Source organism: Marmota marmota, unplaced genomic scaffold, assembly GCF_001458135.2.
Source record: "Marmota marmota marmota unplaced genomic scaffold, marMar, whole genome shotgun sequence".
Taxonomy (NCBI): domain Eukaryota; kingdom Metazoa; phylum Chordata; class Mammalia; order Rodentia; family Sciuridae; genus Marmota; species Marmota marmota.
The window spans coordinates 29,215,488-29,234,767 of NW_025999853.1; the positions used below are offsets into that span (position 1 = coordinate 29,215,488).

At 33.6% G+C, this 19,280-nt stretch overlaps 1 protein-coding gene across 1 annotated transcript in view; it reads left to right on the forward strand.

Moving 5' to 3' along the window:
- The window catches only part of Pawr (pro-apoptotic WT1 regulator), a 128,567-nt gene that overhangs the window by 98,076 nt on the left and 11,211 nt on the right, over nt 1–19,280 (forward strand). Inside the window, exon 6 of the mRNA XM_048808242.1 lies at nt 7,868–7,902. Coding sequence (XP_048664199.1) covers nt 7,868–7,902 — 35 coding nt within the window. The remainder of the gene's footprint in view (nt 1–7,867; nt 7,903–19,280) is intronic.

Genomic DNA, 19,280 nt, shown 5'->3' on the forward strand with positions numbered 1-19,280 from the left:
AAGAGTGTGTACAGACTTCTGCAATAGTACATAAAGAACTTCCCTATTATTGTTTTGTTTTGTTTTTTTTACAAATGTGAATGTTCCATTTTATAGCTACACTGTAATTTTTCTAACTATTGAGGACCATTCAGGTTGTTTATGTTTTGCTATTATAAGTAATACAGTGATGAAAAACTTTGTACATGTGTTATTTTGCATATTTGTGTATAAAATCTATAGGATAAAATCCTTCCCTGAAATTGTTGGGTGAAAGGAATATATATTTATAATTTTGGGGTTATTTCTAAGATGTTCTTTTCTGTTGTTGCAGCATAAGCAGTTTTATTTTTTTTATTCAAAACACTATATATTATTTTCAGTGGCATAGAATTTTATTTATTTTTTTGATGTGTTTAATGTTTTCTACAACTTTCCTATTATTGGAATTCCTCAGTGCTTAACATTTTTACTATTGTAAGTGATTCTAGAATTGACATCTATATAGTTTAAACCTTTTTGCATTTTGAATTATTTTCTTTGATCAGTTTTCCAGAGAGAGACTTACTGGGCTGAAAAATGTAAAACATTTTAAGTATTTAAAAAGAATAATACATATCATCTCAGTTACTTTTGAAGCTTATCAGTTTGTGTACTCAGTGGTATCTTATTAGTAATTTTTATTCTAAAACAGTCTCAGTTTACTGAAAACTTGCAAGTACCACATAAAGAACTTTTTCCCCCCAGGCTGGAGTTGTGGCTCAGTGGCAGAGCGCTGGGTTTGATCCCCAGCACCACATAAAAATAAATAAACAAAATAAAGATATTGTGTCCATCTATAACTTTAAAAAATTTTTTTAAAAAGGAACTTTTTCCCCTCATATTGTTTTGATATTAAGTTGCTAATCTCATGTTCCATTAGTCTTAACACTTAACTGTGTTTTCCAGAAAAGAGAGAAAAAAATAGTCTATGATATAACTAGAATGTAGTTTTTAAAAATGGAAAGTTAAGCCAGGTCCAGTGGCACATGCCCATAATTCCAGTGTCTTGAAGGCTAAAGCAGGAGGATCTCAAGTTCAAGGTCTGCCTCACCAAGGGCCTGTCTCAAAAAACAGATGAAGAAATAGTTCAATATAGAGCACCCTTGAGTTCAATCCCCTGTACCACTAAAAAATAAGGAAAGGAAATTAATTTGACACATTATCATCTAATATTCAGACCTCATTTAAATTTTACCAATTGTCCCAATTGTTTCCTAGTTTATAACAGAAGGATCTAATTCAGAATCATGTGTTACATGTACTTGCCTGTGGCTCTTTAGTTTTCTTCAGTCTTTGAGAGTTCCACAGTCTTTCCTTAATTTTTTAAATATTAACACTTGTGAAGATTGTAGATGAATTATTTGGTGATATTTCCAGCAATTTTAGTTATCTGATGTTTACTTCTGATTAATTCAGGTTATACATCTTTGTTGGGAATGTTATAGAATTGATGCTTAATTCTTTTTGTTGCTCCTTATCAGGTGGTACATGATTTTGATTTGTTCCATTGATGGTGATGATCACTTTGGTCATGTGATTATGTCAGGTTTCACTGTAGGATTATTTGTTAGGTTTCACTGTAAGATTATTCTTTCTTCCTTTTCTAAGAAGAATTTTGTGGATAATTACTTTGAGTCATCAAACTTCATATCTATCCATCCGTCTATCTGTATCCGTAGTGACTCACTATTACTTAATTTATTTTATAGATTATATGCCTTACTCTGTTAGTTTCTTTTGTCTTAAAAGAACACAAATTTATTGTCTTAAAACCTTTTGTCTTAAAATAATACAAATTTATTGTCTTCTTGTTCTGTAAATTAGAAATCTGACACAGGTCTTTTGGGCTGAACTCATAGGCTAAAATCAGGTCTGTGTTCCTTTCTGGAAACACAAAGGAGGAATCTGTTTCCTTGATCCCCACCCCCACCCCCACACCTTAGAGGCTAACTGTATTCTTTAGTCCATGGCTCCTTTCCTTCTTCAAAGCCAGGGACTTGTGAGTTGAGACCTTCTCACATTGTATTATTGTGGCCTTTGTTCATCAGTCACATCTTTCACTGGTCTTTTTCTGCCTCTCCCTTTCACTTCTAATGAAATTTAGTGATTACATTGGGCCCATTAAATAATCCAGAATAATCTTATTTAAGTTCAGTTGATTAGAAACTTTAATAGTCATGTAACCTTACAGATTCTTTGAGGGGTATTATTCTGCCTAGCTCATTGTCATTATTTGTTTTGATATTAAAATTGTACTAGCTTTGGCCAGCAGGAATTCCTTTACATGTTTGTATCTTTTGTCATGTCTCCATCATTCTTGGAGCACCTTCTTGTTTTCTGGTATAATAAGATTACAGACTGACCTTGAACTTTTCCTATCACAGCTTAACAGCTGTGTCCCTAAAGAGCCCTGGTTCCTTTTTCTCGAATGATATTTTGAAGTCCCCAAATCTGTGCTTTAGATTTCAAATATTTTAAGTCCATTGTTTTTGGGGTGTCACCATCCCCAGTCCTCTATGCACAGACCTACAAAATGTATGTTTGTATACATACCCATACACACACACACACACACACCTGTTTGTTTTCTGCCTGCCTGCCTACCTGTATCTGTCCATCTAGATATTGAATTTATTTATACTGATACCTCCAATTCTAACACTACAGGTTGTTCTAGCATTTGTAATTCCCCTTTGTGACATTGAGAAACCTGTTTCCCACTATCCTTACCATGTTTTCTTTTTTGTTCAAACCCTCCACATGTAATCCATCTTCCATTGTCACCTTTCCTCCATACTTATGCCATCCATACTGCAAGTAGTTCTGCCATCACATACTGGCTCTTGCTGGACACTCTTCTCACTTTTTTCAGGCTTAGGCATCTCATGCCAGGATACAGGGTGCCTCCTTATCCTTTGACCAGCTGCTCTTCCCCAGGATTTCTCTTCAATTATGCTCAGACTTTGTACCTTTATGCTGGATTGATCCTCCATGGGGACTGGTCCTCAACCTGATTAGGTTTTTTAAAAATTTGTTTATTATTTATTTATTTATTTTTGTTGATGGGCCTTTATTTTATTTATTTTATTTTTATGTGGTGCTGAGACTCATACCCAGTGCCTCCCACATGTTAGGCAAGTGCTCTACCACTGAGCTACAACCCCAGCCCCTGGTTAGGTTTTGACTTCTCCATGTGGACATACTCTTCATCCTTCCTGAGCTCTGGTACAGAATACCCAGAGCTCTCTGAGGTTCCATATTCTTTACTCTTCTAAAACTAACATTCTAACAACACTTTATTCTGTTTATTTTCAGAACAAATTAACTTCATACCCTGCTTGGGGCTCTAGCTGATCCTTCATGGGACTCCCTTTCTAACCTTACCTTAGAACTGAGGCCTTCTGTCCCTGCTTTGTAGACACTGTTCTCATTTTGCTTAGGTTCTGGTTTCTTGGGCCAGACTAGTCTTTCTGTTATATAGTGATCTCCTCATTTTGCTTGAACTCTTTACTTTCTATGCCAAGCAGCTCTTCTTTGTGTAGAATGCTAGTCTCTTGGTACCCTGGTCTGAATCATGAAGTTTCTTCCCTTCCTTGTTCTACCCCATCTAATGGCTTTGGGGTTGACTTATTCAGGAAAGGATGGCAAAGTATGAGGGTTCCCCTCCCTTTAAAAATCTTTCTTAATAAAGTTCTTTTTTAATTCTTTAGTTAATTTTTTATGCATTATAGGAATTTGCAGCCATCGTCAGCAATGTATCTGACTAAATTATATAACCAATGTAGATATTTTAAGTTAGCACTGAGAGCCAGTTAGTATGGTATACCAAAGTTTTACTGAGGGTTCTGGTTTTGTTGCTAATTAGTTTACTTGAAAAACCTCAGTGTTATTTTGGTATATTCCACTGGACTTGTATTTGTCTGATCTTATTTCAAAAATGCCTTCCAATTTGTTTATATGTTACAAGTTCTTATCTGTAAAGACTATGTTCACGGGATTTCCTTATTGACCATTCTAAGCTTAAATGAGGCAGAATGTTTAATTAAACTCACACAAAACACTGTGTTTTGCCAACATTTTCTCGGCTCTACATAGTTGTTTCCCTTTTCTTTAGTAATGTCAATTGTCTCATTGCAAGGAAGATTATTCAAGGAAAAGGATATTTGAAATCAGTTGTATAATAGACTTTGGGGTTTTTAGAATATCTAATTGCATAGTTGCTAAAACTTTTAAAACCAATATCAGTCTTACCAGTTGTACTTCCTATAAGCAGTTTTAGTGATAGTTGTATTTCTCCATTTTTTCTACATTTAGAATGAAATTGTTAACTTAAGCAATTATGATAATTATTAAGGATGTTCTTAGTAATCATATAGTTAAGTTCCTTTGTTTAAAATTTTTTGTGGCCACAGAAATTTCTAATTAACAAATCTAAGGTGGATTTTATATTTGTGTAGAATTTTATTACAACGTGAAGGAATGTTTAACATTTTTCTCTTTAAAATTTTAAAGTACTCTTGCTGTACTATATGGTTGATTTTGTTTATTCTATCTAACATTTCTAATTCATTTTATGTCCAATTTTCTCGTCTTTGACAAGGTACAGAGATCACTTTAAAAATCCATTTGTAGTTGTCAATTTCTTATGCATGTAAGAAACAAGCTGCCACCACTTCTAATCTCTAATAATGCTAATACAATGTAGTCTGACCAATTTCGTGAACATCCGTCGCCAAAGTTTATAATTTCACTTTTAGAATCACTGCAAAATAACTTTTAGCTTCAAGTTGTGTAGTTTGATAATAATTCAACTTTACCAATAAAGAGTAAGCCTAAGTGATACCTGTCTGCATCAGGATTTCTTAACTATTGAAGTACTCTTTATTTAGAAATATGTATAGCTTAAATTCTAATTGTTTACATGATTTGGACATAGAATGATAATGATCAGGCATATCAGAGTTCTCATTTTATCAGCTGCAACAAGTTAGTCATATAGAAAATATTGTGCTAAACTTAGTAGATGGGGGCTGGGATTGTGGTTCAGTGTTAGAGCACTTGCCTAGCATGTGTGAGGTACTGGGTTCCATCCTCAGCACCACATTAAAAAAAATAAATAAATAAGATTAACTTATTAAAAAAGAAAAAAACTTAGGAGATGTGTTTTAAGTGACTAGTGGCTTTGAAAATATAAAATTTTGTAAATAAATGTAGAAATCTGATGTTATTATATGACTATTTGTTAGTATACTTAGCTGGAGTTTATTATTGTCTTTATTTTATAAACTTGTCAAAGTGTAAAATTTATTATTATGCTGTTACAGGTTAATGTTGCTGAAAATGTCCTACATTTCCTTTTCTGCATTAAAATTCTGCTTTCCATCTGTATTAATATTTATGGAAAATACCTATCTCAAGCTTCAGAAATAGTATTTGTTCTTAACATTTCAATTGGTAAACTAGTAACCTACAAATACATAAATCTAGTATGTGATTGCTTTCTTTTAGCAATTCTGCTTACTCCATTTCAATAAGAGGTAGCTTACACAATCAAGCATAAATGTGGCATGTACTAAAACATTTCAGATTAGGTGGAATGAGAGATGTGATGTTTCAGAACTTTATTTTAGAGAGGTTGGCATTATCAACATTTTTTTCTCATGTATATTTATTATGAACACTAAGGTATGTTTGTTTTAGTTCATATAGGATGATGATTTTTAAAAAAATATATAAAATATTAATTGAAATACTGTTTGAGAAATTTTAGGAGGAAAAGTTCCATATGAAATCATTATCCACATTTAGTAATATGAACTTTGAGTGGATACATATGAGCCTAATACTTCTGCTTTATCTAAGCAGCCAGTGATAAACATTTTAATCTAGCTATTAAGCTCTCAAAAATAATTTTAAAGCTAGATCTATCTGTCTATCTATCTATATATATATGTCTCATATACACACACACATATATATATATATATATTGCTGTTATTTGCTAGAGATACCATATTTTTATAAGTAGGGGATTTGTTTGTTACATAAAGAAGAGTCTTTTGTCTCCTCATTGTTAGGAGGCGTGGTTTAGGGAATCCGTTTTAATGATAAGCAGGTAATAAATCCTTTAAAGTTTACTTTTCTAGATTTTTGTGGCTGACTTTGTAATAAGACCAGCTGATTCCCAGTGATATGTAAAATGTCTTTGTATCAACTGTCAGAGCATGACTTCCCTAGAAGTAATTCTGTTCATGGGATAAGGACCCCCCTCCCCACACCAACAGTCCAGGATACTATCGCCTGATTACTTCATACATTTAATTTCCCAAGTGGTGCTTTCCCAACTGTGGATTACAAAGGAAGTTATTTCCCTAAGCTGTCCATATATATTTATTGGGTTTAAAGAGAGAAAGGTGAATCAAGGGGGTATCCCTATCTTTCAGAAGCTTATATTTTACTTAGAAAAGAAGATATATAAATGAAAAATTGAGATAAAGTTATATTTAAGTGATTTAGGCTGTTCTAATGGGAATTTATTGACTTGGAATAATTAAAACAGATTTATTAAAATTTTATATAGAGTGGCTGGGGTTGTGGCTCAGTGGTGGAGTGCTTGCCTAGCATGTGAGGCCCTGGGTTCTGTCCTCAGCACTGCATATAAATACATAAAATAAAGGTCCATTTACAACTAAAAAATATTTTTTAAATTTTTATATTTAAAAAATAAATATTTTTCCATATCCCAGTTAGCTTTTAAAAAATTGTAATCAAATTTAAATTAAGCCTGTTGAAAAGGTGTTGTGTTAATTGTACTCATGTCATTTAATCCCTACAACAACCAATTGGCATCATTGTTATTCCATATATAATGAGGAGACCAAGACTGATAGAAGTTTAAATACACAGTTTTATATCTACCAGGTTGCCTGTCTGGTTGGAACTTTGCTTAATTCTTCCTTTTAACCATCTGGTTTGCTGTACTAATTTTCCAAATGGCTATCTTTTATTGTATTATGCAGTCAGTATTTACTGTCTAGCTCTGGAACTTGGTCATTTCATAAAGGGAGCTTATTCTTTGATTTCAACTAGGTTAGAAATTAATTATAGAGTCTTTCTTGGAGACTTAATGATAAACATTTTTTAAAGGTTATTAATCAGTTTTTTAAAGACTCATTTAATTTTAACCTGTTTTATTAAAATTAAACTGTAAAAATATTTGGAGAGCCTTGGCTATAAAAATTACTGCTTGCCTGGTTAGTTGCAAGGTAATTTTTCCACCCTAGTGGTTAATGTTAACTTTCAGCAGTCTCTCCTTTTNGTAGTTGTCAATTTCTTATGCATGTAAGAAACAAGCTGCCACCCCTTCTAAAAGAATTTAAATTGACTAATGATGTCCTATGTACCCCAACCATTTTCTGAGCTTTTTAAGTACTTAAACTTTTTAATTATAAGAGTGATTGGTTTGGACTGAAAAATCAGATATAGTTTTTTTGTTTAACCAGTGGTGTGAATTAAAAAAAAATAAAATCGTTGTAAATTGCTTCTTTCAAAATTTGAGGGCTGGGGCTGTGGCTCAAGTGGTAGCGCGCTCGCCTGTCATGCGTGCGGCCCGGGTTCGATCCTCAGCACCACATACAAACAAAGATGTTGTGTCCGCCGAGAACTAAAAAAATAAATAAATATTAAAAAAAAAAAAACAAAATTTGATATTCTCAACTGTTTTTTTAGTTTTTCAACTGTTTTTATAATCATGCATGCATGCACGCACGCGCGCGCGCGCACACACACACACACACACACACACACACACCGTCCAAACTGATTTGTCATTACTTTTACTTTACAGGAAACATCTAGAACTGTTTCAGGCAGATATAAAAGGTAAGAATCCTTATGTTTTAACTTATATTGTATAATGAGTGTGATGTCTGTCTGACAGTGACCTAACCAAGTAGAACTGTTCAAGGCAACTCTTTGAAAAGTAAGAAACTTTAACATTGTGCTCTTAGAAAGAAATTACATTATAGGCAGGAGTTTGATGTCTTACCATGATTCTGTTGTATCTTGTAGTTTTTGAAAACTGCCTCCCCCTGAATTTGCATGGGTCCAATGAACTTTGCAAATAATAACTTTAAAATGGCTTACAAGTAGACCAGTAAAATAATCAAAAGACTGGGTATGTAGCTCTGTGGTAGAGTGCTAACTGGATTCAATCTCAGTTATCATAAGAAAAAAGGAAAAAACCCACAAAATCTAGAATCTGATTTTATATCTGAAATTAGTATCAAAATCTAGTATCTGAAATTATCCATTCTTAAATCTGATAGGAATGTGTTATACCTTATATCAATAATTCATTTCTTTTATCAACCTATCAGCAAGTTGTAGCAATGACTAGAATATGCATGTTTCTTAATAAGGGTATCTGTTGACAGATGGAGATGGTTAATAGGTTGAAAGATAAAACTTTGATATCATATGATAGAAAAAATAGCATACATTGTGTAAATGTATGTAAGTACACACACTAACAGGTGGAAATAACTCAGAAGCCTTTAGAGGAGTCAAGTAACCACAGAACTAGTTTTATGTGCATATATGTGTGTGCGCGCATGCATTTTTTTTTGGCACTGGGGATTGGTGATTGAACCCAGGGGCAATTAACCACTGAGCCACATCCCCATCCGTTTTTTGTTTTTTATTTTGAGACAGGGTCTGACAGAGTTGCTGAGGCTGGTCTGAAATTTGTAATCCTCCTGCCTCAGCCTCCTGAGCTTCTGGAATTAACAGGCACTGCACCCATCTTTAAATATATTCTTACAAATTACTAATTAAGTATTTAATTCCTGTCTCAAAAATGTCAAGAATGTACTTTTTTTGTTTGTTTTAAGCACTGAGTCTGTTAAACATTCAAACTAGTTCTTATATTTTAAAATGGAATCAATTCTTGTCAAGAGCTTTTCAGTTCTCATTTGATTCTAAATTTGTTTCATAGGAAATTGATTAGAACCTTTTTAATTTTGGAAAATGAATTATTTATTTAGAAAAAATTTTATGCAAGATTTAAAGTGTTGCAATACAACTATGTTAACTTTTTTTCTAAATGGAACTTTCTTATACCATTGTTTTAAAACCAGTAGTTCTTATTTGATTACACATGTGTTTTGAGAACCATGCAATAGCAAGAAATATCCTTGATTTGTTGGCCAATGATCAAACTAGAAAAACTTGTCAAATTCTTCAAAAAGTGAGAAATCCAGACTAAGAAGTATCAAATGTGTCTGTATTACATATATTGTATATTTTGCCAGGCCTCCAATATCTATAGCTCTTTTGGCTAATGAATTTTTCAAAAGAACATGAAAACCACAAAGTGGTACTTTAAAGTGAATTGGCATATTGGTGCAGTTTATGGACTGAATTTTTCCCTGGTGGATTTGTGAATTTATCTGTTGTAAATATTCTTAGCTAAGATTTTTTTATAATATTTACTATTTACCAGTTACTGTTCCTTTTTACATACATTCATTCCCCAATAGTATTATGAGGAAAGTGATTATATTATCACCATTTTACAAAGAAGGAAACTGAGGCACAGTGAAGTTTAATGATTTGTGTGAGATTAAACATATTAATTGGCAGATTTTGTCAACATATATTTCTTTACCTCATTGTAGTATCAGTTTGCCTAGTATGGGTAAGAATGGGGCATTGTGGAAGTTTGATATAGCTTATTTAGTCTCTAAGTCTTTGGAAGATTCCAATAGCTAGAATTTTTTGTTTAATATAAGCTTGAAAAAAAATTTTTCCCCAGTGACTACTGCATATATGATCCTGGATTTCCCAGTCTACCCAGCTCTCTTTGTTAAGATAACTTTTGTTCTTAATTATAATCTTGAGGTTTTAGAAGTTCTGAAGTATCTATATAATTATGAAAGAGAAACTATGCACTAATGTTTGGCATAATTTTACTTTCTTTTTTGTGTTAGGGATTTAACTCAGCCCTTGCATAGCTTAGTAGGAGCTGTACCATCCCCTTCCCCATAATTTTATTAAATGCATTTTATATGTTTTATTTCTTGGTAAATTAACCACTAAAGCTGAAAATACTGTTGTCATTTTATTATTTTTTAAAAAGTCTCATTAAAATGTAATTTAAGTACCATAAAAAATCGCCCTTTTAAGGTGTATAATTCACCAATTTTTAGTATATTCCCAGTTTTTAAAAAAATATTTTTTAGTTTTAGGTGGACACAATCTCTTTATTTTTATTTTTATGTGGTGCTGAGGATCGAACTCCGTGCCTTGCACATGCCAGGCGAGCACGCTACCACTTGAGCCACACCCTCGGCCCTATATTCCCAGTTTTATAGAGGTATCACTACTCTCTTGTTTCCCTTCCTAAAAGGAAGGTCCTACCCATTAAGTACTCAATCTCCATTTTGCTCTTCCTATATCTCCTAGCAGTCAGTTATTTGTTTTCTGTATATAGGAGAGATTTCATATAAATATAAACACATAATAGGTGGCCTTTTATGTCTGTCTTTTTTCAGTTAGTATGTTCTTAGGATGTATATCATAATCATATCATATCACCATGTGTGAATATACCACATTTAATTTAGCCATTTATTAGTTGATGGTTGGTATAACAAAATATTATATACATTGTATAATTTGATATAAAAGTTCATGTACAATTTTTGTGTAATCTTTTATTCTTATAACAGAAATTTTTTATATTGTTTTGTTGAAGCCCCCCCGCCAAAAAAAGAAAAACATAATAAACATTATATGTCATTATTGATTCATTCAGAATCAGTGCTAGTTGTTTGGGAGACTCATGTTAAGATACAGTTTTTGCTGTTCTTACTGAATATTGTAAACTACATTTGAAAAAAAATGTTTTCTGGATATGTTTTGTCTAGTTCTCAAGTGGTAATATTTGAATACTCAGGTGTATTTAATGAAAAAAAATTAAATATAGTGAATATATTATATATTTAATAGCTATATATTCTACTATATTCTTTATATAATAATGTAAATTTACTGTATTTACTTTTAGAAACCAGAAATAAGGATGTATAATGATATCCTATAACTGGGGGGGGTGTACTGAGGACTAAACCCAGGGGCGCTTTACCACTGAGCTACACCCGTATCCCTTTTTAATTTTATTTTGAGAGAGGGTCTCACTACATTGGTCTGGACTGGCCTCAAAATTGAGATCCTCCTGCCTTAGTCTCCCAAATCACTGGGATTATAGGCATACACCACCATTCCCAGCTGGAACAACTTATATTTTTAACAGTGAGATAGGTTATAAGCTATTACATTCATGTAAACAATACAGTGTAGCCATTAAGATACTATAGATGGAGCCGGGCATGGTGGTGCACACCTGTAATCCCAGTGGCTCAGGAGGCTGAGACAGGAGAATCACGAGCTCAAAGGCAACTTCAACAACAGCAAGGCACTAAGCAACTCAGTGAGAACCTGTCTCTAAATAAAAATACAAAATAGGGCTGGAGATGTGGCCTGGCCTAATGGTCGAGTGCCTCCTGAGTTCAATCCCCAGTACCAAAAAACCAAGATGCTATAGATGGACTAAAGTTGTGGCTCAGTGGTAGAGCTCCTGCCTGGCACATGTGAGGCATTTGGTTCGATCCTCATTACTACATAAAATCAAAATGAGTAAATAAAATAAAGATCTATATAAAAAGATGCTATAGGAAAAAAAATGAAACGTAGGAAAATTATTACCAATTTATGTTAAATGGGGAAGGACCGATAGAGCATAAGACTACAACAAAACAAAATTTATCAAGTATTCTTAATCTGAGATCTGTTGATGTCGTGAGCTGTTAAAATTGTGTGTAAAAAGATATATTGCTTATTTTTCTGAGAAAAAAAAAAGCTGTTTTTTTTTTTTCATCATATTGTTAAGGGGTCTGTGATCCAGAATGAAAACTTAATGTTGTAAAATGTTAATAGTAGTTATCTCTGGGTTGATGGGATTGCTGAAATATTAATTTTTATTTTTTAAGTGAATATATATCAACATTTTAATAAAGAGTCTAAGAGTTGATTGTTGGAATGTTCGTATTTTAAGGAAGAAAGGAGAGAAACCTATAAAGAGCATAGGGCTGTTTTGAGGTGTGGGAGTAGTGGTAGGAGAGCACAGGTTAGTGAAAGACACTAAAAATACAGAAACCAATCATGTACTTATTGGTTATATAGGTATTTTGTGATATATCCAAATACTTCTGGATATTTAATATCCAATCTAAAAGTAGATTTTTACCCATGAGTCTTATAATCATTAAGCTTTAAAATGTCTATATTCGTGGAAAATTCCTCTAGCTATAATCTCTTAATGCTACCAATCTCATTCTCATGATAGTTTTAGAATAACAGTGCTATTTCTATGACACCCTCTCATCTTTCCACAAAAGATGAGAAAATTCCCAGAAGGGGAAAAGCTTCCAATAAAGGGTGATATTTATCTCTGATGATACTGTATATTCGTTTCCCTTTTCTGAACATTATGGTTAATATCTTTGTAGCTAAGAGCAAATGGAGGATTCCTTTTGGATCTTATTAGTTAGAGATTTGTGTTAACATTCCTAAGTAGAACACTACAAACTTTTTGGAGTTAATGAAACAATCTTTTATTGTAAGTATTTTCCATTGTGCATATCTGGCCTACAAAATAGGTTAAAAATGCTCTGTTTTTAGGATAAGCAGCTAAATTTGGCAGTAAAATCAAGTAACACAGTTCTTCATAATTATGACAGTATTCCTTTCAAACCTAATATGTACTGGGGATACAAAACACTGATTTTATTTTCAGTAATAATTAATTCTTACTTTTAAACTTGCATAATGGTACCATTTGTGTATTAACAAGCATACTATGAAAAGAGATTTTTTAAAATTGTTGATAGATTAAACTTTTTAAAAAATAGTGTTTTACTTTTTAGTTGACATATTTATACATACTTACAGGGTCTAGTAAATTCAGTATACAATGTATAATGATCAAGTCAGGTAATTAACATTCCATCTCATTTATCATTTCTATATTTTGGGAATCTTTTGACTATAGTTATTTTTAATGCATCATAAATTGTTGTAGACTATAATTACCCTACTGTGGTATAGAACACTATAGCTGATTCCTGCTGTGTTTTGGTGTTCATTATCTAAGACCTCACTCCTGCGTCCCCTCTTAGTCTCAAGTGACCTCTACTCTATCATCTTTTTTGCTTCTATAGGTAAGTCTTTACTTCTTCATTTCTGAAGGATAACTGCGCTGGGTATAGTATTTTGGTTGGCAGGTTTTTGTTTTGTTTCTTTCTTTCTTTCTTTTTTTTTTTTTTTCCAGGACTTTGAATATATCAGCCCATTCTCTTCTAGTTTGCAAGAAATCTGTTAGTCTAATGAGTTTTCCTTTATATGGGACTTGATGCCTTTTTTATTGCTGTTTTTAGAATTCTCTTTGTCATTGACTTGACAATTTGATTCTAGCATGTCTTTTACAGGGTATCCCTTTTGGTTGAGTCTGCTTAACATTCTTTTAGCTTTCTGGATCTGGATGTCATCTCTTTCAAGACTTGGGAAGTTTTCAGCTATTATTTTGTTAATAGTTTTTTTTATACCTTTATTGAATTTTTTTTAATGTGGTGCTAAGCATCAAACCCAGTGCCTTACACATGCTAGGCAAGTGCTTACCACTGAGCCACAACCCCAGTCCCTGTTAAATGGATTTTTAATGCCTTTTCCCTTCTCCTTTGGAACTCCAGTAATGAGAATATTTGTTTGCCTTAGTGTTGTCCCATAAGTTTCTTTGGCTTCCTTCTTTCCAGCTTTCCTTCCTTTTTCCCTTCTTCCATGTCTTCCATTCCTGTTAGGGATGGCCTATCTTCAGGTTCTAAAGTTCTTTTTTCACCTTGGTCTAATCTGTTGTTGAATTTCTCATTTGTATTTTTTATTTCACTGATAGAATTCTTCAACAACAGGATTTCTGTTTGGCTCTTTTTTTGTGTGTGTGTGTGTGATTTCTTTGTTGAATTTCTTATCCAGATTATGATTGTTTTCTTCATTTTGTCGAACTGTTGATCTGTATTGTATCTTGCTGAATTTCCTTAGGATCCTTATTTTGAATTCCTTTTCAGGTATTTAATAGACTGTTGGAATCTGTTTTTAGAGAATTACTGTTTCTCTGGAGAAATCATGTTTCCTTGCTTTTTTTTAAAAAAGTTTTTTTTTTTTTTTTGCTACAAAGGGACATACAATATTTTTGTTTATTAATTTATTTTTTATGTGGTGCTGAGGATTGAACCAGTGCTCACACATGCTAGGTATGCACTCTGCCACTGAGCTCCAGCCCCTCCTAGTTTTTTTTATGCTTATGTCCCTTTGTAGATATCTATACATCTGTTCTAACAGTTGCTTCTTTTAATTTTATGTACTAGCTTTTTTAAAAATATTTTTTAGTTGTCAAAGGATCTTTATTTTATTTTTTTTATGCGGTGCCAAGGATTGAACCAAGTGCCTCACATATGCTAGGCAAACACTCTACCACTGAGCTATATCCCCAGCCCTATGTACTAGCTTTTGCAAGGAAATACTTTAGTTTTACATAGACTGAAGGGTGTTTGTTGGTTAGGGTCTTGGGCTTTGGCTTTGGTTCTGAGTGTATAACGTCTGTGTGATTTGTTCAGCTGTAGTTGTCATCATCAGTGTCTGTAAATGCCTCAGCAGTCAAGATTTCAAGTGTCTGTGGAGGCAGTAGTGCAACTTGCAATTGAACATGAGCTGCCAGAAGTGTGACCCTAGGCCCTGAGGAGGCAAGTGTTGATGGTGGTGGTAGTGTTAGCTGCACAGCTAGGGATGCAGACTGTAAGGATGGGGTTCCTCAGACTCTCAAGAGGTAAGCACTAATGGTGGTGGCAGTAGCACAATGCTGAGGCAGCTGGCTGCAAAGTACCATGTTCATTATCAGCATGTACTTAGGGTGCCAGCACCTTTGGCAGTGGTACCCATAATGCTGGGGCTATAGGTCATGGAAGAGCTTGTTCTCAGGCCCCATGAGGTGAGCTATAATAGTGGTGAGGCATGTCCTTGGGCCCCATAGAGGAGTGTTAGTAGCTGCATCTGAAGCTGAGACACTAAGGGTAAGGAGGGTGTGGAAGAGATGGATCTTCAGGCCCTCTTGCTTGAGATTGTCAGTTCCCCTGGTTGGGACCTGGGTCACCTATATCCTGAAGGGCAGGGTTCCATACGGACTAGTGTGCTAGAGTCACAATTGCATAGCTGGTTTTAGCTGGGTTCCTGAAGTTTCATTCTTTTATGCAAGTATGGTAGAACACTTCTGGGACTTCAGGGATGGCAAGATGCAGTGGCTACTTATCCCTAGGGCAGAATGAACTGTTTTGGTATCTCAGTTGTCAGATGGCTTATGCTGTTAGCACTTTGGACTCTGCAAGTTGGAGGAGGGACTCAACTTGAATTTCATCTCTGGAGCATCTCTGGATGCAGTCACAACTGAAGCAGTTCTCCAAACTGACTTCAGAGCTAGTGAGGACTGTGGAACACTTGTAGGTCGTGTGATGATAGAGGGTCCTGTGGAGCTGTCCTGTTTACCTTCCTAGCAATGTGGAGTTATATCTGACTGGGGTGGGGGCAGGGACCCTACTTGCTGTAAGCTTTGTTCCTCTCTTTGTGCTTTGTTCTTGTCTCTGTGCTGTCTTCCCAGGTCTCCATGCCTTAGAGTGTTTTTGCCACTCCCTTGAGTTTCATTGTTCTCCCTCAGTCACTGTTCTTAAAGTATGGTCATTCATTTGTTGTCCTGGTTTTTCTCTATGGAGGAGGTGAGTATTGGGCATATTTTTTTAAGTGAAAAAAGGATCCTTTAAAATGTTGCTAATGCTCTTCTGTAACACAGCTTGGCTTCATTGGTATCTTACTCTTGATTTTTCTTCCTGTCATTTTGCTGGTATTTCTCAGTCTTTGTAGTTCTTTGCCTTTCCTATATCTATTCTTTATGTGTTAGCATTATTCAACTCTCTATTTCTTTTTGTTCATTATATCTGTACTAGAAATTTCATTTATTCCAATAACTTCAGTTACTACCTATACATGTTCTGATGACTCCCTGTCATTAGCTTCATACTGTATAACCAACAAATATTAACCATCGGCTTTTAGAAAGCTGGGCATGGTGGTGCACATCTGTAATCCTGCTGCTTGGGAAACTGAGACGGGAGTGTCACAAGTTTGAGGTCAGCCTCAGCAACTTAGTGAGACTTTATCTCAAAATAAAGTATAAAAAGAACTGAGAATGTAGCTTAGTGGTAAAGTGTCCCTGGGTCCAATCACCAGTACTGCAAAACAAAACAGAACAATCTACTTTTAGATATATGAGAAGTATACTAAACTCAGTGTGTTCAAAAATAAATTTGTGAACCATAATGAATTTTAGTAGTGTATCCACGTTTACTCTTGCCAAAGTCAGAAACGGTGTCACTGTTTATGACACTTTGTACAATTACCTTACTGTATTCAGTCATTCACCAAGGCTTGTTGAGTTTATTTACTGAATTGCTCATTGCCACAATTCATACTAGAACATCATCATTTCTTACCTTATTATCATTTTCACACTAGGACATCATCACAGTAGCCTCCAAACTGGCCTCTCTACTTCTAGCTTATCTCCTGTTCATTTTGTAAAAATGATTCTGTAACTTTCCTTGTTTTAATGACTTCCCATAACTTTTATATGAAACCTAAACCAGTAGTCAGTACAGTTGTGCACAAGATAATCTGCTAGGGTGCAGGAGGTAATTATTAGAAAGTCTATTTGTATTTACCATTTTTTTCCCTGAAAAACAGTAATACATTTATATTTAATAATGTGTACTGTTTACTAGTAGTCATCCCTTCTTTCATATGTTAGATGGCTACTTAATACTGAAGGTAACCTAAAGAAGTATTCTTTGTTCCCTTTCTGCATGTTACATGATACTGTAATTTGAATGTCTGTTTAATGGACATATGTATTATCTAGTTATTACTCTCAAATGGTTAAGTCAAACCAAGTATGTAACTGCAAAGATGTTGGTCATTCAGCTGGCAAGATACACAAAATCAGGATGGGGATATAATTCAGTTGGTAGAGTGCTTGCCTCACATGTACAAGACCCTGGGTTCAATCCCTAGCACCTCAAAAAAAAAAAAAAAAAAAAAAAAGATACACAAACTCAATCTCTTCTCATAAATTAAAAAGAAAATATGCTGATTTTGAGATTTTAAGTGAAACTTTTTAATTCAGTCATATTTGTAATCCATGTCTCTTTAATGTGATAGCCAGTAAGATTCAGATATGCAAACTGATAGCTCTTTGAATCACTATCACAAAATGTTAAAATAAGATTTTCAGAAATGATGAAGATAAGATTGGGGATGTGGCTCAATAGTGGAATGATTGAGACCTCTAGCATGCACGAGGCCCTGGGTTTGATGTCCAGCATCACATAACTTCAGGGAAAACAGAAATGATGACAATATGTAGTCACTTTTTATGAGAACAAGTGTTTGTACCATAAACAATTAAAAGTTTAATTTTAGTTTTTCATCCCTTTATGTTCTATTTTTCATGATACAGATATTTATAAATTTTATATGATTATATTATAAATCCTATAAAACAACATACAAGTAAATATATATCGACATGGGTACATAATTAACAAATTTCGAGACCATTATTTTAAATTATTATATAAAATAACTCAGGTTTTCTGCTTACTTTTCTAGCCTCTTACATCACCTCTTATGATTACATTTCATGCTTTAGTCATATTGGACTTTTTTGTATTTTAAAAGGGCTACATACTCTTTGCTTCAGATATTTGTGCATTCTTAGTCCTCCTTTAAGTCTTAAGTTTAAACATTTTCTAGAGTAGTGCTACTCAGATTGTGGCCCCTGAACTGTCTCTTACCTATCTTTGACCAGTTAAGTAAAGAATACTAGAATGAGCATTTAGAAACCTGAACTGCAGCCAGGCACAATGGAGCACACCTGCAATCCCAGTAACTAAGAAGGCTGATTGCAAGTTTGAGGCTAGCCTAAGTAACTTAGTAAGATTCTATCTTGAAATAAAAAGGACTGGGGATGTACAGAACAGACTGATTCAAGTGCCATGGTGAGTTGTGTGCTAGTCATGCTCAGCAACACTATCTTCACCATCTACAACATTTTTATGTTAGCCATTTATAACTCAGAAACGTATAAAAATTGAAGAAAATGTAAGCATTTATTATTTTTAAAATCATGCTATTAATCAGATTTATATTTTGGTCTACATATAATTAAAAAATATAATAATAAAAATAAGTAAAAATTATTTTCATTTTTTAAAGTTTCTGCTTTTATAAGTATTATCTAAATCTTAGAAATAAAACATTATTTTTAATTCTAATTTCCTGATAACAAAGCAAGCTTTACTGGTCTTTTTGGACCAAAAAAAGATAACATGTTTTCTGAATGTGACAGTAGTAATGAACTAAATGATGTCAGTGTGACAGTAGAAATTATTTTAGAGATATAAACCAAAGGAGTTTGCACTTGATTTTTTTTTTTTTTTTTTGAGAAGCATTATCTCTCTTAATATGATTGAGATCAAGTTTTAGTTGTAATTGATGGAGAAGTGCTAACCATAGTGGATTATTTGAGGCTATGCTGGTTGCTGAGATAGTAAAACCACCAAAATTTAAGTGGCATGTATACATATGACATAAATATGTCTAAAACCAAATTCATTATTTTAAAAACTATTATTATTAAAAATTGATGAAAGCAGATGTTCAGGATTTCACATGTAAAGTAGTATTTTGCGAGCTTCAATAAAGTTTCACTTTAGATTGCCAACACTGAAAAAAAACTGCATATAAATAATAAAATAAAATGCTTGCTTGGAAATGTTGATTGAATCTGTAGCTGAGAAGGCTAACATAGCTTGATGCATTTAGGAGGATAGTTCTAACAAAAAATTCATTTGTCTTACCATTGACAAATAAGGAGTTTTGTTAAGATTTGTTGAATGCCTTGATTTTGTTAACATGACAATAATGTGAAGTAAGAATTTATTTTTCAGCTTCATTACTGGTAAACACAATCTGCACTAAAGTACATAAAACTTTGAAGGGCTACAATATTAATGAATGTGGTTTGAAGTTTTGCTTTGCTT